Source organism: Arvicanthis niloticus, chromosome 2 (genome assembly GCF_011762505.2).
Source record: "Arvicanthis niloticus isolate mArvNil1 chromosome 2, mArvNil1.pat.X, whole genome shotgun sequence".
Lineage (NCBI taxonomy): Eukaryota > Metazoa > Chordata > Mammalia > Rodentia > Muridae > Arvicanthis > Arvicanthis niloticus.
In genome coordinates this window covers 52,433,387-52,458,153 of record NC_047659.1, presented here as the reverse complement: position 1 = coordinate 52,458,153, position 24,767 = coordinate 52,433,387, and the positions used below count along the sequence as shown (strand labels likewise).

General features: G+C 39.7%; 1 protein-coding gene across 2 annotated transcripts in view; it reads left to right on the top strand.

Annotated features, from left to right (window-relative positions):
* Positions 1 to 24,767, top strand: part of Ttn (titin) — a 269,037-nt gene that overhangs the window by 29,610 nt on the left and 214,660 nt on the right. For both annotated transcript variants that reach the window (XM_076928942.1, XM_076928943.1), the window contains 18 exons: positions 80 to 1,773; positions 1,910 to 2,191; positions 2,616 to 2,882; positions 2,970 to 3,242; positions 3,471 to 3,734; positions 3,828 to 4,088; positions 5,795 to 6,055; positions 6,586 to 6,849; positions 6,938 to 7,198; positions 7,314 to 7,574; positions 8,026 to 8,286; positions 9,081 to 9,222; positions 9,309 to 9,474; positions 11,250 to 11,481; positions 12,946 to 13,230; positions 13,408 to 13,533; positions 18,362 to 18,550; positions 24,128 to 24,184. In XM_076928942.1, coding sequence (XP_076785057.1) covers positions 80 to 1,773; positions 1,910 to 2,191; positions 2,616 to 2,882; positions 2,970 to 3,242; positions 3,471 to 3,734; positions 3,828 to 4,088; positions 5,795 to 6,055; positions 6,586 to 6,849; positions 6,938 to 7,198; positions 7,314 to 7,574; positions 8,026 to 8,286; positions 9,081 to 9,222; positions 9,309 to 9,474; positions 11,250 to 11,481; positions 12,946 to 13,230; positions 13,408 to 13,533; positions 18,362 to 18,550; positions 24,128 to 24,184 — 5,546 coding nt within the window. The remainder of the gene's footprint in view (positions 1 to 79; positions 1,774 to 1,909; positions 2,192 to 2,615; positions 2,883 to 2,969; positions 3,243 to 3,470; positions 3,735 to 3,827; positions 4,089 to 5,794; positions 6,056 to 6,585; positions 6,850 to 6,937; positions 7,199 to 7,313; positions 7,575 to 8,025; positions 8,287 to 9,080; positions 9,223 to 9,308; positions 9,475 to 11,249; positions 11,482 to 12,945; positions 13,231 to 13,407; positions 13,534 to 18,361; positions 18,551 to 24,127; positions 24,185 to 24,767) is intronic.

Sequence of the window (24,767 nt, the reverse complement as noted above, 5' to 3'; positions counted from 1 at the left end):
TCTTATACAAACCCAGTAGGCAAATAAGTAGAAAGTGCTACCACTACATTGATGGGTTTGTTTTCTTATTTTTAAACAGGATTGAAGGAACCAAAGGAGAAGCCGCCCTTAAGATTGATTCCACTATCAGCCAAGATTCTGCCTGGTATACTGCCACAGCTATTAATAAGGCAGGCCGGGATACCACAAGGTGCAAAGTCAATGTTGAGGTTGAGTTTGCAGAACCTGAGCCAGAAAGAAAACTGATCATCCCACGAGGAACGTACAGAGCAAAGGAGATTGCTGCCCCAGAACTGGAGCCTCTCCATTTGAGATATGGTCAAGAACAGTGGGAGGAGGGGGACCTCTATGACAAGGAGAAACAACAGAAACCATTTTTCAAGAAAAAACTCACTTCCCTCAGACTGAAGCGCTTTGGACCTGCCCACTTTGAATGTAGACTGACACCAATTGGTGACCCAACCATGGTGGTGGAGTGGCTCCATGATGGGAAGCCACTGGAGGCGGCCAACAGGCTCCGTATGATTAATGAATTTGGATACTGCAGCCTTGATTATGCAGCTGCGTATTCCAGAGACAGTGGCGTCATCACCTGCAGAGCTACTAACAAATATGGGACAGATCACACCTCTGCTACTCTTATTGTAAAAGATGAGAAAAGTCTAGTGGAAGAATCTCAATTGCCTGAGGGGAAGAAAGGCTTACAGAGAATAGAAGAACTGGAGAGAATGGCTCATGAAGGTGCACTGACAGGTGTGACAACAGATCAAAAAGAAAAGCAAAAGCCAGACATTGTCTTGTTCCCAGAGCCAGTGAGAGTGCTTGAAGGGGAGACAGCCAGATTTCGCTGCAGAGTGACAGGCTACCCTCAGCCCAAGGTCAACTGGTACCTCAACGGACAGCTCATCCGGAAAAGCAAAAGGTTCAGAGTTCGCTATGATGGCATTCACTATCTGGATATTGTGGACTGCAAATCCTATGATACAGGCGAAGTCAAGGTCACTGCAGAAAATCCTGAAGGCGTGACAGAACACAAAGTAAAACTTGAAATCCAACAGAGGGAGGATTTCAGATCTGTCCTCCGGCGCGCTCCTGAGCCAAAGCCCGAGTTTCACATACATGAACCAGGGAAACTTCAGTTCGAAGTGCAGAAGGTAGACAGACCCGTGGACACCAGCGAAACCAAAGAAGTGGTAAAGCTGAAAAGGGCTGAAAGAATTACCCATGAGAAGGTGTCTGAGGAGTCTGAAGAACTGCGCAGTAAATTTAAGCGCCGGACAGAAGAGGGATACTATGAAGCCATTACAGCCGTGGAGCTGAAGTCTCGCAAGAAGGATGAGTCTTATGAGGAGCTCCTCAAGAAAACTAAAGATGAGCTGCTGCACTGGACCAAAGAGTTAACGGAAGAGGAGAAGAAAGCCTTGGCTGAAGAAGGCAAAGTCACGATTCCAACCTTTAAACCCGAGAGAATCGAACTTAGCCCTAGCATGGAGGCACCCAAAATCTTTGAACGAATCCAAAGCCAGACTGTTGGCCAAGGATCTGATGCTCACTTTAGAGTCAGAGTTGTGGGAAAACCAGACCCTGAATGTGAATGGTATAAAAATGGTGTAAAAATTGAGCGCTCTGACCGAATCTACTGGTACTGGCCAGAAGACAATGTTTGTGAACTGGTCATAAGAGATGTGACTGCAGAAGACTCTGCCAGCATCATGGTAAAGGCCGTCAACATAGCTGGGGAAACCTCAAGCCATGCATTCCTGCTAGTCCAAGGTAATCTCAAGATGTTTCGTTTATAGCATGCTTTCTCTCTGTATGCCCATGAACATCCCTTATCATATTTAAATGTTTTTCTTTTCCCATTATTCAAATTGAAAGTTTAATTGTATTCTTGCCCCCTTCCCCATAGCCAAGCAATTGATCACTTTCACACAAGAATTGCAAGATGTTGTTGCTAAGGAAAAGGACACCATGGCAACATTTGAATGTGAAACTTCAGAACCATTTGTCAAAGTAAAATGGTATAAAGATGGTATCGAAGTTCATGGAGGAGATAAGTATAGGATGCACTCTGACAGAAAAGTTCACTTCCTGTCTGTGCTGACCATTGACACATCTGACGCTGAAGACTACAGCTGTGTACTTGTGGAAGATGAAAATGTCAAAACAACAGCTAAACTTATTGTAGAAGGTAAAAAAAATAGTGACTGTATTGTTTGCTGAAGTCTTTTTTTAAATTCTGTGATAAAATGAGCTAGACATTTTTCCTTTCATAAAAATAATTTTAGTGAAGTTAGATACAAACTTTATAACAAGTGTCATCAATGTATATTGCTAATAGTATTGAAATTTGAATTTTTAAAAAGCAGTATTATTTTCTGACCTTATTTTAAAATGTATTGATTGAAGCATATTGTCCTGATTCCAAAATAATTCAAAAATTAAAATAACTGATTTGTAATAAAATTTTCTCAGTCCGCTAGCAGGAAGATATGTCAAGAAGACAATCTTGAAATTATAAAGGGGAGATAACAGATAGAAGACACCATCTCTATCCACACTCTAGTTGCATATTGCTCTCAAGACATTTAATTCTCCTTTATTTTATTCTTCAGGTGCAGTAGTTGAGTTTGTGAAAGAACTTCAGGACATAGAAGTCCCAGAGTCATACTCAGGAGAACTAGAGTGTATTATATCCCCAGAAAACATAGAAGGCAAATGGTATCACAATGATGTGGAGTTAAAGTCCAATGGCAAATACTCAATTACATCCCGTCGTGGGCGCCAGAACCTCACAGTCAAGGATGTAACTAAAGAGGACCAGGGAGAGTACAGCTTTGTTGTCGATGGGAAAAAGACAACCTGTAAACTGAAGATGAAACGTGAGTCTCCCCATCCTTGATAACTGTAGTGTGCATCAGTAGGGTTAAAGATAAAATAAAGATAAAATTCTTTTCTTTCCATCACAGCCCGACCTATTGCTATTCTCCAAGGACTTAGTGATCAAAAGGTCTGTGAGGGTGACATTGTTCAACTTGAAGTCAAAGTCTCCTTAGAAAACGTAGAAGGTGTCTGGATGAAAGATGGCCAAGAAGTACAGCACAGTGACAGAGTTCACATTGTGATAGACAAGCAGTCTCACATGCTGCTCATTGAAGACATGACTAAAGAAGATGCTGGGAATTACTCCTTCACTATTCCTGCCCTTGGACTCTCTACCAGTGGGAATGTCTCTGTCTATAGTGAGTCTTACATAGTTTTATGTTAATTCTTATCCTTTTAAAAAGGGTTTGTGATGCTGAGGACCAAACCCAAGGTATTTCACGTGCAAAGCAAGGTCTCTATGTCGAACTATAACCCCAGATCTAGTTTTAGGTTCCCATCGATATTCAGCCATAGAACTTGAATGTGCAGAAATTTTAAACAAATTTCACATTCACATAATTCTTTCTGTGTGTCTTCTTTTGCAGGTGTTGATGTGATAACACCTCTCAAAGATGTCAATGTGATTGAAGGTACCAAGGCTGTACTTGAATGCAAGGTCTCAGTTCCTGATGTAACTTCTGTTAAATGGTACTTAAATGATGAACAAATCAAGCCTGATGATCGTGTACAATCCATTGTCAAAGGCACCAAACAGCGACTTGTGATCAATCGAACTCATGCTTCTGATGAAGGCCCTTACAAGCTGATGGTTGGAAGGGTCGAAACCAGCTGTAATCTCTCTGTAGAGAGTAAGGACAGTTCTGTGTAACTAGTCATTACTTTAAGCATTTTACAGTCTCACTGTAATAATGACTACCAAATATTTTCTTTTCCCCCCCTAGAAATTAAAATTATCAGAGGTCTCCGTGACCTGACCTGCACAGAAACACAAAATGTGGTCTTTGAGGTCGAGCTGTCCCACTCAGGAATTGATGTTGTATGGAATTTTAAGGGCAAGGAAATTAAGCCCAGTTCTAAATATAAAATTGAAGCTCATGGGAAAATATACAAACTAACGGTCCTGAATATGATGAAAGACGATGAAGGAGAATATGCATTTTATGCTGGAGAAAATACAACATCTGGAAAGCTTACCGTGGCAGGTTTGTATACTGATCATTTGATTTAAGTTCTTCTGGGGAGCAACTATAGTATTTATAAAGACCTTTTTTTCCCTTTTTTTGCAAATCCCTATCTACGTCCCACTGCCATGCCTCTTACCACACTGATCTAAAAGCTAATAGTACCCGCACCTCTGTCTCCACCAGCCTAAACTGTGAGTGTTCACTCAACTCAGATGCCATCTGTAAGTCAGTCTCAGGTGCCAGCTCCTCGAGAATTTCTTTAACCTCTCCACTTCTTTCTCTGACCCCAGGATTTTTTTGTCTTCATCTCTTTCAATGTCCTTATTAAACACTTGCTTTATTCCCTGTTCCCTTTCCCACACAAGAGCATATAGCCCTTGAATATAGAATTAATAGCTTCTTTCTCTTCTTTGGGTACTCCTCAAGATAGATGATCAGTAAACTGAGTTTCATTTTAACTTTGCTTCAATAAAGATTTGTTTCTTTTTAAGTATTCTTGCTCCTTAAAATGTTTTTCTCTTATTTCATTTTTGTGAACCTAATGAATATTATCTATTACAAAACAGCTTACTCTCTGCATCTCTTATGACATGAAGGGGATAATCAGCCTTTCCTATTTGACAGAAATTATTAGCTTTAGAATGAAGATCCATCATTATAGTCCACTTGTCAATACAGAAGTAGAAATCATCACTAATATTTTTGGTTTATTACATTTGAATGTTGAGGAATTGGGGTGCTATTCACAGATTCAACCGCTTTTGTATATAAGCAGTCCATATGGTAAAAGTGTGTTTTCATTGGTGTGAAAGTCTCATGGTTTATACTTTCTGACATAATATTTCCTTAGAGAGTTGGCCATAAAAGACCTATCAAATAAAATCTCAGGTCCTTTGCTTTTTATAAGATATTTTAAATATCATCTTAAGTGTGTAAAACTGCAGGCTTTAAAACCTTATGTGATTTTATTTGGTATTTTAAAAGTACATACCATAGACAAGATATTACTAAACACAAAAATGAAGTGGATGTGTGTCTTTTCTTGAAGAATTCAGAGTTTAGAGGAAACAGATGCCCAAGCATCTGTTAGAGGAAAGCAGTGACTCTCATCCCACACTGATGGGGAGAAACTACAGTAGAAAACACTGAAGAAGAAATGGCACTTTTGAGCCAATGATCTGGGATATATAAGAAACATATTTAATGCTTCTTTTAAGAACACATGAATGCTGGACATGATTATAGGTTTATGCTAATAATTCCAAGGACTCAAAAGGCTGAGGCAGAAGGATTCATATGAGTTTAGGGTTGTACTGTGTTACAGAGGAAGGCAGTGCCTCAAATAAGCAAACAGTAAACACATTATTGACTTTGACATTTTGTTCAGCAAAATTTTCTCAAATACCAAACATATACTAAGAACATAATTGTTAAAGGACCAAAGAACATGCTTTCAAAAATAAGAAATTGAATTGAAAGTTGTCTGTGTGGCATGCTATGTGTTAGAGATTTCAGAATTCTGTATTAAACCCTTTTCCACCTTTGCATGGCATATTTTTTGCTTTCTAGTCATGCATACCAAAATAAGGAGTTTCTTGGTACTTTCTAAATTTATGTTTAAAATCATGTTTTACAATTTGACATTTGATGTGAGATTATGCAATGATTTATTTAGTTTGTGAATACTTGAAGGGACTCACCTGTGTCCTCTGCTTCTTCTGAAGGGGGGGCCATCTCCAAGCCACTCACGGACCAGACTGTGGCTGAATCCCAAGAAGCCGTGTTTGAATGTGAAGTTGCCAACCCTGAGTCTGAGGGAGAATGGCTGAAGGATGGAAAACACTTAGCTCTGAGTAACAACTTCAGAAGCGAATCTGATGGCCACAAAAGGAGGCTTATTATCGTAGCTGCCAAGCTGGATGATGTTGGAGAATACACCTACAAGGTGGCAACCTCCAAAACATCTGCCAAGCTAAAAGTTGAAGGTCAGTGACACAAGGACAGCCTCACCTTTCCCAAATCCTGCTACTGCCCTAACTGCTACCCTTGTGAAAGTCAAGTTGGTGAGCATTTAGGGTCACGTATATCTTCAGTTTAAAACATCATTACTTTGTCAGTTTTTCCTTATAAATCCTGTATGAGAATTTTTCATCTGATATGTTTTTGTTTGTTATAAAACCATTGCTTGAGCTATATGAACTAGCTGCCTCAGACACTCTGATACCACATTCCACTTTTACCAATCAGTATAGTAAGCTGTTAGTGTACTAGAAGCAAACTTCGTATCACTGAATTATAGACAAATCGTTGTACAATGTCTATTTCCAGCTGGAGCTCCGAATTGTTTTTAAGTGGTTGCCAAATATCTTTTAAAATGAGGGACTGCAGAACTATAAAATGCTGGCTAGCTGTTCTTTTCCAAGATGACTGGCTTAGAAGTGACCAGATTCAGAACTTCTTTGGCTTGCTGGCCATCATTGATATTCTCTAAACCCAACTCTTAACTCTTCTACAGCTGTCAAAATTAAGAAGACTCTGAGGAACCTCACTGTGACAGAGACACAGGACGCCATCTTCTCTGTTGAACTCACACATCCAGATGTCAAAGGGGTCCAGTGGATCAAAAATGGAGTTGTCTTAGATTCCAATGACAAGTATGAGATCTCAGTCAAAGGGACACTTTATTCTCTGAAGATTAAAAACTGCGCCATGGCAGATGAATCTGTCTATGGCTTCAAACTGGGAAGGCTAGGAGCCAGTGCCAGGCTGCACGTTGAGAGTAAGTTGACTCAAACTTGTATAGGTAGACAACCTGGTTCTCATTGTGTTAGCTGTGTCACTGAATTTCTCCCAACTTTCTTCGTTAGCTGTCAAGATTATTAAAAAACCAAAGGATGTGACTGCCTTGGAAAACGCCACTGTTGCCTTCGAAGTCAGCGTTTCCCATGACACAGTGCCAGTAAGATGGTTTCATAAGAACGTGGAGATTAAGCCAAGTGACAAGCACAGGCTGGTCTCAGAGAGAAAGGTCCACAAGCTGATGCTCCAGAATATCTCCCCCTCAGATGCTGGGGAGTACACAGCAGTGGTGGGGCAGCTGGAGTGCAAAGCTAAGCTGTTTGTGGAGAGTAAGTGTTTGGCAGCCTCTGTTTCCCCAGGGAGTCTGATGGATTTACTCCTCTGTTTTTCTTTGTCTGTGTTTAAAAGTGAATTAACTGAGCTACTTTCTGATTTCCTCCCAAGCACTACATATCACGAAGACTATGAAAAGTATTGAGGTTCCTGAAACCAAAGCTGCCTCTTTCGAGTGTGAGGTGTCCCACTTCAATGTTCCTTCCATGTGGCTAAAGAACGGAGTGGAAATCGAGATGAGTGAAAAGTTCAAGATAGTCGTGCAGGGGAAACTGCACCAGCTGATCATCATGAACACGAGCACGGAAGACTCAGCAGAATACACATTTGTTTGTGGCAATGACCAAGTCAGTGCTACCCTGACAGTGACCCGTAAGTATATAGATATGTGTATGGGTGAGCGTGTGTGTGTATGGATATGTGATATGGATTTGCACATGCACATATCTAAATATTTAGTAGACTTATTATTACAAATACTACACTTTTTTCCACAATCATTGGATCTATTAAAACCATTCTTGATAAAACATCTACTGTGTGCTCACAATGAGTCTCTGCTAGCCTCTTTATCTGCACAAAAGTTTCTAATTACAATATTATCAGAAGTCTACTGAGAAAGTGATCTGGGTCTATCGCTTTATGTCCCCCCCCTCAGGTGGTCTTCACTCATACATGGACAGCATCAAAGCCCCCAATCTCTAAATTATAATCATATCAGCACATAGACAAAAAGCATTAGAAACTTCCATTCTGCACTCGTTACAACCCAGATGTCATTACGCTGCACACTCAGGGGTCTCATTTCTATTCTCCTCTGCAGCAATCATGATTACATCCATGCTGAAAGACATCAACGCTGAAGAAAAAGACACCATAACTTTCGAGGTGACAGTAAACTATGAAGGCATCTCTTACAAATGGTTAAAGAATGGTGTGGAGATCAAGTCGACTGACAGGTGCCAGATGAGAACCAAGAAGCTCACACACTCGCTAAACATCAGGAATGTTCACTTTGGAGATGCTGCAGATTATACTTTTGTGGCTGGAAAAGCTACATCGACGGCCACCCTTTATGTGGAAGGTACAGTTTCCTAGATGTAGCCACAGCAGGGAATAAAAATCAAATATACCACGTGAAGTATTAATCTTTCAATTAATGAATGGATAAATAAAATGTGGCATGTCCATCCAATTTGGGTGGTAACTAGAAGTAAAAAGGAATTGCTAGTGCATGCTATAAAATGGGTAAATGCTGAAAATATTATGAGAAATAAAAGAAGCTAACCACAGAGCAACACATACTGTATGAGTCCATTTATAGGAAATAGCCCTGATAGACAAGTCTATTGAGACGTAGATCATTAGTCTCTGTCTAGGAAGAAGTGATGGAAAATGTTCTTGCATATGGTGGCTAAGAGTTGTCTGAGTTCTTTCTGGAAAAAAATAAATAGTTTTAAAATTATGGTGATGCTTATATAATGTATACCATGGAAGCCATTAAATTAAACACTAAATCAGGATTGTCTAACTTTTTGGTTTCTCCAGGCTACATTGGCTTGGTCCACATGTCCATGATAATGTATTAACCAAATGAAAACATGCATGTGTTCATTTTACATAGCATTTTAACAAGATAGTGTCTTGTTCATGTTTAAGAACAACATGAAAAATTTACAAAATAAGTTCTAAACCATTCTCAAAATGGTTTAAATAAGCTTATAGATTTTAAGTTGGGCTACCTTCAGAGCTATCCTGGGGTGGATCCAGCCCCATGTCTATGGATCAGATACCTCTGCAAAAGGATAAATCAAATAGCACGTGATTTATATGTCAATAAAGATGTCAAATGCTAATTTTTTACATTATGTTTTCCAGCTCGTCATATAGAATTTAGGAAACACATTAAGGACATTAAGGTTCTGGAGAAGAAACGAGCCATGTTTGAATGTGAGGTTTCTGAGCCTGATATCACTGTCCAGTGGATGAAAGATGGCCAAGAGCTTCAGATAGCAGACAGGTCAGTCACTTTGCTTCGCTGTGTCCCAACTATTCCAACTTCCTTTTGAATCCATGCACTAAGCTTCCATTTCCTTCCCTCCACAGGATAAAAATTCAGAAGGAGAAATATGTCCACCGCCTTCTGATCCCATCTGCACGCATGTCTGATGCCGGGAAATACACAGTGGTGGCGGGAGGCAACATGTCAACTGCTAACCTCTTTGTAGAAGGCAGGGATGTCCGTATCCGGAGCATTAAAAAGGAGGTCCAGGTATTGTCTACATCTTGACTTTCTTGACAAATCGTCAGTCATTCCTACTTCACTCTTATGCTTTCTTCTTCTTCTTTTTTTTTACTTTTAACTTTTCTAATCAGTATTTTAAAACTTAAATCAGCTTGTCTCTGTTGGCTTAGGTTCTTATGCTGCCATCAGTTAACTCAGCCTCTTGTCAGTCAACAACTATGTCCTTTCATTATACAGCTAATGTTTTTCATTAGGAGAGATGCAGAGGAAACAGCTGTAAATGCATTGCAGAGATGGCTAAGTCATTAAGAGCCCTGGATGCTTCCCCAGAGGACCTGGATTTGATTCCAAGCACACACATGGCAATATATAACCATCTCTAACCCCAGTTCCAGGGAATCTGATATCCACTTCTGGCATCATCTGGCACTAGGCATGCAAATGGTATACAAGCATACATTCAGGCAAAACACCCAAACACATAAAATAAAACTTTTAAAACAGCTGTAGAAACTTTGCCACTGAAGAAATGACTACTTACCATGAAGCTCCAATCAGACACAAACTAAAATTTAAATTGTGACACTCACACATTAGCTATCAACAAGAAAATCTAGGAGATAGCATATTCTCAGGTTTTTCACTATGAAGAGGTATGCGGGGTTTGAGTGTCTGTGCATGCTTGCTGTGGGCCTAAGAGTAGTTCCAGTGTGAACAATGATTCCTAGCAAGGATGCTGAACAGACACCTTTGCCATATGTCTTAGTTACTGTTCTATTACTGTGAAGAGACGCCTCAACTAAGGCAGCTCTTAAAGGCAGCACTTAATTGGTGAATTGCTTACAATTGCAGAGAATTAATTATGATCATTATGGTGGGAAGCAAACATGATCATGACTGCTGAAGAAGTACCTGAGAGCTTCCAGCCTGATCTATAGGCAGCAGGCAGGGAGAAAAGACTCAGCCTGGCATTGGTGTTTGAAACCTCAAAGCCCATCCCCAGCTACACACCTACTCCAGCAAGGCCACACCTCCTAATTCTTCCCAAACAGTTCCACTAACTGGTGACCATAAGAGCTCATAGGCCCATAGAGGCCATTCTCATGCAAACACTCCACCATCCAGTGTGCTTACAGTGCTTATCCTGCGGGTGCTGATCTTTCCAAATGATGTAATGGAGGAAGGAATATGTTCCAAGAAATTAATTTTGACTTCAGCTCTATCATTTTTTTCTTCCTTTAAAAAAAAAAAAAAAAAAAAACAAAAAAACAAAACCCATGCTTTAGAGAGCCTGTATTGTATTAAAAACACTTGCAGTGAAAACTCATGTAATCTAGCTGAGTTTCTTTCCCCTTAATTTCTACTTCTGAACCTTGGTTTTCTCGCTTTTAAACTGAGGATGATATTTGCTATCTAGTCCATAAAGTTATAGTTCATATGATGTGAGATCAGATTGAGGAGTAGCTTCAATGACCTCTATAATAATTAAAAGCCCCCCAGATATAAAATGCCATCATTTCAGTTATTATTTATTAAACCACAAACGATTAAAGATGAAACAGTTGTCACTTGGGCAGCCTCCTTCATTAGTATGGGTATAAGCTTGATTCCCTACGTAAGAGATTTGGGCGCTATTTGTCCAAAATATGAAGTAAAATATTAAAGTGTGCTACAGTCAGCCAACTTGTCGTGCCATGATGTGCTGATGTTTTTCATGCTCTGTAAGTGGAAAGCTTTCGAAATGGATCAACAGAACTAAAATCAGATTCACTCTGTTTTCTTTATTGTTGTTTCGCCAACAGGTCATTGAGAAGCAGCGTGCTGTTGTGGAGTTTGAAGTCAATGAAGATGATGTTGATGCCCACTGGTATAAAGACGGCATCGAAATCAATTTCCAAGTTCAAGAACGACACCAATATGTGGTGGAGAGAAGAATTCACCGCATGTTTATATCGGAAACAAGACATAGTGACGCGGGCGAATACACCTTTGTGGCAGGCAGAAACAGGAGCTCTGTGACTCTCTATGTCAATGGTACGCAGTTAGACTTCAACATAGGCTGTTAATACAGCAGTTGTGCCTGGGAGTTTTCTAACAAACCCATGGTACTCATCTGGGTATAACTGCATTTCTGTTCATATCAGCCCTGTGGTAAAAAGAGAACAGCTGCTGATAGGGCTATTGAGATGTCATTTCCAGGAAGCACCTGCTGGCCAGAACTCCATTTGTTTGATTGACACCACTGAGCATCCACTATGTGTCAATTATAATATACTCCAGATGGCTTTTCTTACACAGCATTAAGTTGTTGTAGTTGTCTGTCTTAATGGTTAAAGTGTGAATAACACTACTATACAAGCAATGAAGACATTTTCAGCCTTCAATGCAATGCTTGGGAAAAACCCAAAGATCTCCTTTGAGACCAGAGAGTACTTAGAGAGCCACAGGCACAGAGGCGTGAGGCTCTCTCTACCCCAGGCTCTAAGATCAATGCTTTGGAGGTAGAATTGTTCGTGCTCTCAGGAGCTTCCTAACAGTCCTCAGGAGGGTCCCAGTAAGCCTCTGCTTTCCTCATTAGAAACCTTAGCTCTGAATTTAAAGCTTGTCAGGACCTGAACCTAATCTAGACACAGAAAAAAAGAAAAGAAAAGAAAAAAATAAAAACAGAACCTGTCTCCTGGCCACACCCCTAGCTGTCTTGAAGCAAAACTCCCTTGAGTCAGATGGAGGGGTGCTGGGAGTTGTCTCAAGACTCATAAAGATGATCCCCTGTATCCCTGGGAGATGCAGTTGTCATGACATCCAGTTTTGTTTCCTCTACTGTAGTAGTAGGGACATGGAATCACAGAGAAGGGAAGAAGTGCCAGGTGCCAACCTCTATCTTCTATCTGTGGTCTCCTCATCTGACACTGAGAATAGACACTGATTAGCATAACTGTAAAGATAAATTTTGTGAAATCCATTTACTTGCACTCCACTGATATAGAATAATATTCAACTAGGAATAATATTCAACCAGTCCATGCTTACAGGCTGCCTCCCGTTGGCCTCTGTATGTAACAGAGCAACTGTGACTTAATACATAATACCTAACTACTTGTAAAGTAAACAAATCTAGTTGTGATAAGACCCCTCACTGTGGAACTTGCTCAAATGACTTTTAAAAATAAGTAGGATATGAGGATTATTCTAGATTTTTAGTTGTCTGTTAGTGTGCCCCAGCAACAAACCAGAATGATGATGTTATAATTACATACTCTCAGCACCTTCCATGAAACATTTTTGTTTAAAAAAAGTCTTTCCTAAGTTATTTCTTTTCCTTGAAAGAAAGAAAATCCCTTTTAGCACAAAGAATATTCTGATCTGCTGCAGCAAGTAAAGATGTCACAACACTGAGGTTTTGTTTCTAGACACATAACTATCCTGACGCAAATGAGTGTAGAGATGCATGCTGCCCTCTTCCTCCTTCACGGGCTGTTTTCTGCCGTTGTCTTCCAGCTCCAGAACCACCCCAAGTCCTGCAGGAACTCCAGCCTGTCACTGTACAGTCTGGCAAGCCCGCTCGCTTCTGTGCCGTGATATCAGGCAGACCACAGCCCAAAATTTCCTGGTACAAGGAGGAGCAGCTGCTTTCCACTGGTTTCAAGTGCAAATTTCTCCACGACGGGCAGGAGTACACGCTTTTGCTCATTGAGGCCTTCCCAGAGGATGCGGCTGTCTATACTTGTGAAGCCAAGAATGACTATGGAGTAGCCACAACATCAGCTTCTCTTTCTGTGGAAGGTAGGAAGGCCCTGGGACTTCCCAGCTTACAAAGAGGCCCGTAGAAGCCAGTCAGAAACTCTCCCAGGGTAGTGACAATAGATTGTACCCAACTCTGAAAGCACTCTCTTGTGATGCCCAGCCGGGAGGGCTCTGTGGGACCTTAACCTTGACAAGTTCTAAGGTCTCTTTCTTTAGTTCCAGAAGTTGTATCTCCGGATCAGGAAATGCCAGTTTACCCGCCTGCCATTGTCACGCCACTTCAAGACACAGTTACTTCTGAGGGGCGCCCAGCACGGTTCCAGTGCCGAGTTTCAGGGACAGGTAGGCACTAGATAAAAATGTGTCCTTACTGGAGTTTACAGAGGATGTGTAAAGCACAGTGTTCTCAACCTTTCCTAACTCATAAACATCTCTCACAAGTGATGTTTTTGAACATAAATGAAAATATAACAGCAGATATATTGAAATTATTTAATTAAGAATTATATCATTATATATATATTCTACTGTTTTGTGTGTATATGTATATATATATATTTACATTTTGTTTTGTATTATATATGCTACTGGTTTGTACCTTTGAAAATGGTTAAGGTGGTACAATTATTCCTTCTGAAAACCTTTGAAGATTTTTTTTTCCCACAAATATTTTTAAGAAAACATCTACTTTCCTTATGGTTGTGGCTACATTTTTAATCTCTTAATTGGGAAATTATGACAAAGCTTCTATTTTATGAATTTAATTACAGTAGCAGTTTTATAGACTTCAGGAAAAAGCACTCATATGTGAGATAGTGTGTCTATGGACACTGCATGTGGAAGGTATTTTTCCCGTTGTGGTCAAAAGCTCAAGCTTTAAATTCAGAGACGAGATTGGAACTGTGAATCCATATGATTTCCTTGGTCCTGTCTCTTATGAACCTAATGAGAATAGCATTACATTAAATCTTAGGATGTATATCTCACAAGGGCAGGGATTGGGCTTTAGTGTCTAAAACCTGGTGTTTGAAAATAAAAGTAGTGCCTCCTGATAGGGAAGAGGGTCTAGAAAAGTGAGGGAATCTTCGCCCAAGAAAAATACCTTGTCCATAGTAGATACTCAATAAAATACTGGTGATGGATGAAATGTGTGGCTGTTAAGTGAATAAGATCAACCACGTCAGATTATCAACAAGGCTGAGTTAAGAAAAACTCCAAGCTGCGTCTAACACGATGCTTGGTCTATAATACTCAATCATAGCTCTCTGCTTTCAGTGTTAACTGTGGGCATGCTTCTCAAATACCACCAACCATTCCCCTTACTTGACTTTGAAAAAAAAACTTAAAAAAAAAATAGTGTAAGTATGACTATGGCCTGACCTCAGGTGCTCACATAATAAATCAAAGGAATAAACAATTGCTTTACTCCCAAGTTGAAAAAAAAATACTTCTTCATTTTCTTGGGTTTTGTGTGTGTGTGTGTGTGTGTGTGTGTGTGTGTGTGTGTGTGTGTGTAGCAACACTACAGGGGAATTCTCAAAGCTTGGTAGTTACTGGTTTGTTTATTATGCTGCTTCCATTAGTTGATAATCCAATTTCTGCCTTGCCAACAGCTATTTTCCTAAAGAAGTTAGTATTTTGATAGATCTTCTGACCTAATGGTGTCCTCCTCTGGGATAGAGATGCTAAATTCAAGAACCTAATAGACCTGTTTCAGTATCTGAGTGTAATTAACGTATGATGTATGTAGGGCACCTGTAGGCATGGCTCCCAAGTGACTGGTGCGAATGCATCCATCTGTTAAAGCCTTAGAGACGAGCACTGGATAGAAAACGCAGGCCAATTCTATGGCCTTTGTGTCTTTGAAACATAGTTTTTGAGACATGCTAAATATGAGTGTGTGGCAGCGGCTTGATGATGTTCTTCTAATGCAGTCATTTCATTTAAGAATAAAATATATGATATCTATAGTAAATACGTTAATGAATTAAATTTTAGAGGAAAATTTATACACACAGAGAAACACACGTCACTAGATAGCAATAATTATAACGATGTGTGTATAATGGTTTTTAGTCTATAAATCATATTATAGCTTTATCTTAAATGTTACAAAAATGCATTCTGAGTCTTCTATAAAATTCTAAAATCAATAAAGAAGAATTACTTCTGCATGATTGATGTCTGATTAGGGTAGACCTTTTACCTTTATGACCCATTAACTCCTTATGTGTGGTAGTATTTATACACACGTGAACATTTCTGTACCCTCGTACAGACATGGTTTTGATATGATATAAATTATGTTCATGAAATGGGGCTACCTTCCAGAAACTTTCAAATTAATGAAGTTGTATTCCTGAGACCGAATATATTTACCCAACATATCACCGGCCATGTATTTCCTAAGAAAGTGGATCATGCCTTTTACAAATTAGAGGATTCTGAGCTTTCAAGTTTCTTTGTTCCAAACTTTCTGAGTAGAAAGGAAAGAAGCCTTAATACTTTCTGAAGCTTGAGTAAACAATCCGGGGCTGCTGTCTCCTTGGGAAAAATGTTATCTGCTGTAGGTCTCTGGTGCCCTCTGCTGGTAGAAGAGGAAATTTGGAAAAGTGTTAAACGTAACATTTGCTAGCTCCTTACTAGAGTTTATTCTACAAGAAATAAGCCTGTACCATTTAGAGACTTAGAGAGTGACAGATAAATAATAAATAATTATTCATCTAAAAATTAAAGGTATCCACTAGTTTCTGAAGCAGCCTCTTCAAGCTTATTCTGTCACATGCATTGCCCCCACTGCTGCTGAGTTGCTAAATGTTGCTAGTGGCCAGACGAAGCTTTTGCCTTCCAAGAGGTGAAGGGACAAGTGTATGACTAGATCACACAGCCACAAACGCTGTCATATAAACTAAGTGTTCTCTGTCAGAGAACTGGAGGTGTGTGCACTGAACAGGGCATAGTAGAGTCAGAGTACACACAGCATAACATGCAGAGATGGAAGCTTTTATAAGTCACAGAAAACTTTGAATGTGACAACCTGGAATCCACGGGTAGTTAACATTTAGTTGGAATGTAATGGCAGGAATAGGCAAGAGGCCAAAGGCCAGACACCAGAGTGCTCCCCATTTTGTACCTGAACTTTATTTAGAGTTGATCTTCTTTGCAATCCAGGAGCAACAAGCTTCTGAACAGCACAATCTAGCCTGTCTACAGAAATAGTCCTGGGTTGGGCAGAACGGTATAGATGGATGCTGGCCAGGAGAGAAGCGTGGAGGGTGTTGATGAGACCTTTATCAAGGAGACCCAGGGCAGAGGGAAAAGAGTAGCTAAGCAAGAAGATATTCAGGAAGTAGGAAGATACGGTTAAGGAGCCAGATACAAGAGAGTGAGAGAAGGAGTGGGAGGCTGGGGAGGGAGCCTCACAGAAGCCACAAGCTGCCAGTGAGCAGCACAGACCGTGGCAGGCCAGCCAGATGGACTGCGTGTGCTCTGCCAAGATAGGTTTTATTTTTTTTTCTCCACTTACTGCATTGGTTGTTAGTAGTCCTGACACGCGCACGCACACACACACACACACACACACACACACACACACGTGCATACACACACTCACACATGCACATGCTCACACACACGCTCACACATACTCGCACACTCACACACACACTTGTACACACAGCCACACATGCACTAGCACACACACATACTGGCACAGTCACGCTCATACACGCACTAACGCACACATAAGTGCACACACTCAGGAGTTTAGTTTGTGGAATAGCTATGTAATTCTTTGTGCCATTTGTCTATCACAGGCCCTCAGCCTTTCACCGAAGACACCACTGATCTCCTTTGGCATCAGTTTGCTTTAACAACTCTCTTATCTCAGTGGCTTGTGAGTCCTTTCACATGTGATATGTCACTGAGCTCTTGCAGATCTTGTATGCAGTGTTTAGTCCATGAATTCTTATTTATCCTATCTGATAGATGAGGACCATGATTCAGAGAGATTAGATGGCATGACCTGGGTCAAAATCTAGCAGATGATATCACCACATATCATTTTCTAATTACCTTATAACCTAGGGAACATTGAAGATTGTTTCCTTAGAAAGGAGATCTTGTAGTTCATACTCGCTATCACTGGGAGGGGGGTGACATTCATAGATCAACAGTGGCATCAAACTTCTGAATGAATGGGCTACTCAGTAGCATAGTACTAGATAAAGAGATGGTGCCCCAACCGTGCTCCAAACTGAGACGGCTCAGTTCTGACACTAAGCACAATTGACTAAAAGTGTGTATTCTCTTAAAGTACAACGATGCAGTAACATTTCATTTCATCCTTGAGTTGTATTTTTTCTTTTTATGAGGAAGGCTCAAATTACTGTGTGAGAAACAGTTGAATGAGGCTAAGATGCCTAAACTCTGAGTTGTTTCTTCTCTCTCCGTTGTAGTTATTTACTACACAACTATTTTGCTAAAGCCTTTTTGACATCAGCTCGTTGGTAATAAAGTGGATAGATATGAAGATGTCCGCTTTAGGCTTGATGGGATGTTGATCTGTTTTGTGGTTATTTACCTTACGCTAGCTAATGTAGACACTTTCCTCGTGTTCTGTCCTACTCCTTGGCCACGATTTCCAGATCCTATAGTGTTTCACAAATAAACTCTTTCTCAAGCTACAAAACGCGACATGCAATGCCTCAAAAGAATATTACCAACAGCTATGGATGGTATCACATGCCTGAAATTTCCAACATCAGGACTTTAGAGGCAGGAGCAGGAGAAGCCAGATGTCAATGTCACCTACGTAGCAAGTTCAAGGCCAGTGTGGGAGACGTAGGACTCTGTCTCAAAAAAAAAAAAAAAATCATTTCTAGGGAATAAAACTAAGACTTTAGAGTTTGAAACATTGCAACTAGCTCAACAACTGAACAAGCTGGATCTTCCTAGAATCATACTCCGTTCTTGAAGATGAGAGACAGATAGTAACAGGCATGGTGTGTGCTGAAGAAAAATGTAAGATCACTAAGCTAAAAATTGAAATATGGTCTGTGGTCTAATCAAGATTGTGCATACAGATAAGTAAAAAAGATTCCACTCATTTAAAAGATTTAAATGTGTTTTTTTTTTTGTTTTTTTTTTTTTTTTTTTTTTTTTTTTTCAGATTTGAAGGTGTCTTGGTACTGCAGAGACAAGAAAATCAAACCATCTCGGTTCTTCAGGATGACACAGTTTGAAGACACCTACCAGCTGGAGATTGCTGAAGCCTTCCCAGAGGATGAAGGAACTTACGCTTTCGTTGCTAATAATGCTGTGGGCCAAGTGTCCAGCACTGCCACCCTGAGACTGGAAGGTAAAGTGAAACTTTTAAGACTTTCACAATACTAGTAACAATTACTAAGGACATCACACAAACCATTGGTCCTTCATTTTTTTCATTTAATTCGTAATCTCCATGTTGCGCAGTTTCTGCCCCTTGTTCCCATGGGCCCTGCCTTTTTATTTACCCTGCTTTCTCTCCATAAAGATTTGTGATGTATTACTGTCTCCACTGGCTTTTCTGCTTCCCAATCAATCAGCATGTATCAGACTGTAGTGAACAGTGCTGGGGGGAAATGGGGTACATTTGCTTTCTTAGCTAGGATAGATATCAGACCATCTTCACATGCTGTTTGCAGAACTCTGATTTCACCAGCATTATAGTAGACAGTTTCAGATGTGACCACAAGGTAAATACACTCACCAAGACTAAATAAAGGGACTCCTAAGTTTTGAGAGCCCCACTATTAAGGTGTCTTAATGTCTCTGTTCATTAGTTATATTATAATCAGAAAAACTTTCTCAATCACTGAGGACTTTAATCTAAAACAAAAGTGACAATGGACTGGGAGTGTGGCTCAGTGGTATGGCATTTGCCTAGCATGCTCCAGGTCTTGAGTTTGTTCCTCAGCTATACACACACACACACACCACAAACATACACACACCATAGACACACACACATAAATATACATAAACACACATACAAATACCACACACACATACACAAACACATACATACATACATACATACATATATATACACAGACAGACACACACATGGACACATACATCCCCACACATAAATATACATAAATACACATACACACACTCACCACACATATATATATATACAAACACATACATACATACACACACATATCCCCCACACATAACTATATATAAACACACATACACATACTCACCACACACACATATGCACACATACGTACATACACACTAAAATAAAATTTAAAAATCATGAAAGAATTTCACACACAATCATGTTATTTTTCAATAAATGTAATCTATATGAAGTATATGGAAAACAAGAATTTGGGGAAACTTTCAGTTTCTTCTTTAATTTTAAGGATTACAGATATATATTTTTTTAATAACAAATTTAAAGTGGTTCACAAAATAGAAAAGTTTGATTTGTAAACAAAGTGCGAAAAATAATTCTTAAATCTAGTTGTATTCTCCACTATTGCCTTTCTGAGATGTAGAGTTTACTTTATTCTTTAATCTGATTTTGTCTACATTGCCTTTCTGGAAAATGGTCAAGAATTTGTGTGACTTTGATTTAATACTGGCAAAGCATTAGGATTGGATTGAATTCTAGCTCATCACTGAAATCTGTGGCAAACTTAAAATAGACAATTCCGAGTGAGTTTTTATTTAAACAGAGAAAGGAATTAAAAACTGCATGCTTCTTTTCAGGATTTAGCAAATCTGAAGAATTTACATCAAACTCCCAATGGCATGCCTCGCCATCAGTTTCACTTAAGAAGGAGGCCCTTGGCCAAAAGCCCATCTTCATCCAGCCTCTGTCAAGCCTCAGGGTGCACAGCGGGGAGACAGTCAGATTTCACGCGAGGGTTTCTGGTGTTCCCAAACCAGCAATCCAGTGGTTTCATAACCACCAGCCAATTCTACCATCAAAAGATGTAGTTTTCCATTTTGAGGAGTCCACAGGCATGGCTTTAATGCTTATAGTTGATGCTTACCCAGAGCATGCTGGGAAATACTCTTGCAGAGCAGCCAATAGTGCTGGGGAAGCCACTTGTGCAGCTACACTCACAGTGACTGCAAAAGGTAAAGCCCCTCTTGCTCCAAGAACTTTGATTTGCTGTCTACCACCCCACTGCTGCTAACAAGAGCCCCTGCTGCTTGCTACACTGTATTCATGCTTTCCTAACCAACTAACATGCCATACATCCCACCAAGCCTCCAACTACAGGTTTAACCCACATCCTTGAATCTGATTGGAGTATGTGTTCCATGAAACAGGAAACCACTATTTTGTTAGACAGCAACTTTGCTTGGCTGTTTTCTTTTGGAGAAGAGGGGATGACTTTGCTGAAGATATCCCATCATTTCATCATCAAATGACCTTTCTGCTTAATAATCTATTAAAGCATATGATGGAGAACAAATGATTAGCCAAATGTAGTCAGCTAAAGAAAAAAAATGGGTGGAGATGGAGAGAGAACCAGATTGTGTTACTCTGCATGGCTGAAAAGATGACAGAAGGAAGGAGCTAGATGCTGCACACTGTCTGCATTAGCCTTCAGTTACCACCCATTGCTGGACCATTGGCAGTCCTACATTCTAGAGCACGCTGCATCTGGCATGATGCTTTCACATGACAATGGCCTCCTTCATCTTCTTCTTCCATGCCATTTATGTTACTGACCTAGGCAAGTGAGAAAGCTTAACATTCTTTTCTTTTTCATGTTGCTTAAATAGATAGTGAAAGCTCTAGATAGACAAAGGTTCTAGGAAAGATGTCAGAGAGTCCACAAAGTCCCAGACAGCAGCTACTTCCTCTTTCACTGCAAAGGAGAACAAAAGATCCCGAAAGTGTCAAGGATTGTTGCATAAATATGCAGTGTAGATTGCTTTAGAGTGTATGTCAAAGCTCCGCCTACACAGAAACATTTGTTCCACCATACTGTACCCTGCCCTTAGTTATCAGAGATCTGCTGAAAAGTCCAGGGAGAGAGGGGTAGACTGAAGGCTCTCCTGCTTCTTTGGGACCTCACTGTGAAGTGTGGCATCACTGGTCAGCTCCCCTGTAGTCTAGATGACTTTTCTGTTGACATAATCTAGACTCATGAAGATGTAATGACAGAAGCATCTGAGTGAAGCAGCCACAGAATGGAAACATCAGGGCATTGTCATAGACAGTGTTTGGTTAGTAGACCAAGGACTGTAGTACCGTGCTGTTCAGTAATTACCTCAGTAGTGCTAGGTGCAGAAGGTGACCACCTGACATTTAGCTATGTTCAATTTTTTTTCTTTTCACCTTTATCATTTTATGAAGCTTTCTATGGAACCAAACTGAGTCAGTGGTTATGTGTCTTAAACCACCTCTAGCATCTAACCCATAAGCACTTTATGAATGTAGGCTAAGTCATTGGCCAAACTTGTACGAGAATTTAACAATCTGGTACAGTTTCACTTTGAAATCTAGGATCAGGAAATCCATTTATTTTTGTATGTGCTTCTTTTTCTAATATTTAGCAAAGATAAATCTTGATAAGAAAATATGCCAAAGAAGGCTAAAATATTGTAGTTGCCAGCTATTTTTTTTTGGGGGGTAATCATCATTGTGTCTGGTGCTGAGATGAATTTCAATTGAATTGACTCCATAGTGAGAGTTAAACAGATTACCCTTAATGATGAGTGAGTTTCCCATTTGGCAGTAATGTCATTTCTTTTCAGGCCTGGAGGTTCTAGATTTATATGGGGAAGCCATGAAAACAGAAAATTGGATATTGAAAATAATAGGGTTCTATTTGGACTACAATTAATGGTCTGTAGAAAATTTTTCTATAAACGATACTGCTTTCACAGTCTTATATTCTCTTGAAATTATGGCAATTTTCTCATGGCAACATCATGATTTTAGTTGTTATTGTACTTGAATCTCTATTGTATCTGAAAAAGCAGTAAAATATTTGTCTGGGAGAAGCATAATTTCTCCTTATCCATAACCTTGCCTCTTAGGTACAAATACAATGAGAATAGCATATTTGAAGTGCCTGGAGCTTGTGTTATGTATCCATAGGCAAAGGACCTTTACTGGGTCACATGCAAAGGGGTCAAGCAGATGTCAAGCATCCTCAGGGGTTATGGGAAGGGATAGCCACAAGTTCCTCCCTAATCCTCATCAAATGGCTGATGGGTATTAGAGATAACAAGGAAGCAGTAAAGGTCTGTCTTGTGTATAGCTATCTCCATACTGAATTTTGGTTCTCTTTCTTGCCAGTTGGGAGAATCAGTATCATTCATTCATTTACTGCATCTGCAATCCCTCTTACTCAAAGAGGAATCTTTTCTGATTCTGAGATTTTTGTTCCATGGCGATCTCTGGATCTAGTTCCATAACAAAGAGTGCAAATGCCTAGGTGAACAAAGTGGCTCTGTCCAGAGCACTGGCTCTCAGTCTCACTGAAGTTTTTGGCTAGCACAGTAATCGCACAGAATGATTGTTTATATAGAGGTGCTGTCTGTGTGTTGCGTAGGTGACAGAGGTGACAATTTGACCACATTTTGCTGTGTTGTAGAAGTGGGAGAAGTATGGCTCTGTAAAGTACAGAGAAGATGGCTGAAGATGGCTGACCATCATCTTCATAGAGTGGATTTGAACTGGGTACTTTTGGCCCAGAAATTTTGTACCTGGTTACAATGGATTATGTCATTAAAATGTTATTGGAATAAGAATACATGCTTTTGAATCCAGACAGTATTTCTTGTACTTATAAAAGCATCAAAGATGGGATACTTTTAGGTGTTTGAAGAATGAAGGATTGAGCATAAGCATCTAATTATTTAACATGAAGTCAGCATTTATATGTGCCTCTTTTATTTTGATCTAAATCATTTATATAGGCTACATGGCAGTCTTTAACGATCAAAGAGGAATGTAAAGACAGGGCTTGTTAGTCTGTTTGAACAATGGTCTTTAGTGCATAATAAAATAGAAACATCAAATGTCACTTTTCAGACTAACACACTGCTTTCCTTCTCATCCCAATGACAATCCATCTTCTTGGCATTCAGCGTGAGTTGTATTCTTCCAAACACAACTAATGTATGGCTTTCCTTAAGTAGCAAAAGAATCACAAGGCAGAGTAGTTACAAAAGTTACTCCATTCAGATACTAAGAGTGTAATAGTATCTTTAATGTTTAAAATTAACAAACTAAAACAACCCACGGAGTAAAAAGAGTCATTAAAGAAAACATCAGGTTTGTCATTTATGCCATGCCAAAGATCACAAGGAGATGCAGGAAAAGCCCTCAGAGCCACTGCCAGTTCTACAGGAATTGAAGAACATGTGTCCCAGGCTACTATCCTTGTCCTGGAAACTGTCCCAGAGACCACTGTGCCCCAAACCTAAATCTGGTCCTTGTATAATAAAAGAAATTTAGAGTTGAGAAGTCTTCGTTCACTGGCTGACGTGTAATTGGATGTTGTATCCTTCCAAGTTTGAGAGGAGGTTCAAATCAAGGGACCACTTACTAGTAAAAAATTCATTATTCTGCAGGGAAAAAAATACAAGTGGCAAGCAATCAAGTGCATGTTCCTAATAAATGTGGTTTCATGTCTTATCAAGTGTGCAGTTGGCAGGACATGACAAAGAGAGTATTTTTAGCTTTGGGGTTGCTATTTTGGGTGCATGTAAAGGCATGGGGGAGTGGAACACAACTCTTTGTAATAATTTGTCACCCATCCACTCATCAATTCATTTGGCATGGGTATTTTGGTGGGGTGCATTTTCTCTTTTTACAAAAGAAGGGCAGCGACTATCACATAGATAATGAGTTAATTCAGAAGCTGCATGCAGTTACTTACCCAGGTGTCTTGTTACTTTTCTATTTTAGCTCCCGAGTCAATTTTACATGAGAGGATCGGCCAGCAAATTGAAATGGAGATGAAAGGTATTGTTATGACGAGTGTGAGATTAAGTAGAAACTTCAGAGTATTAGCAGAATCCATGACCTACTTGATTTCTCTTAGGAGTTTTGAGGATATGGCATAGATGTACAAATATATTTCTTTGAGAATATATTCCTATGTCGCATGCCTGGTTTAGTATGCTGATGGTTATGTGCATTTCACAGTAAATTAATGGATGGTGATTTTAAAAGGATCTTACATTGAAACTTTATCAGCCACGTTCAGTTCTATGTTTGTAGCCATCTTGAAAAGTGTGTACTATGAACGGGTTTCATTTTAATGCATGAAATCATGGAAGTAGAGGTTTGTTTTCAAAATCATGGTGAATTGAATTGAGCAATGGGGGTTAACCTGTTCATTTCCAGAATGCAATGTCATGAATGAATTACAATAGAAATGCTACTTTTTTAGGATGTGTGAAAACCTTACATTCCCATTCTTGGTCTATATCTCATGCACACGGATCACTTTAACATGATATGTCTCTTATACTGGCTTGCAGATAGCTATCTCATGTGACCCTTGCCTGCTTTACTTTGCATACTGTTGTGACTTTATAGCTGT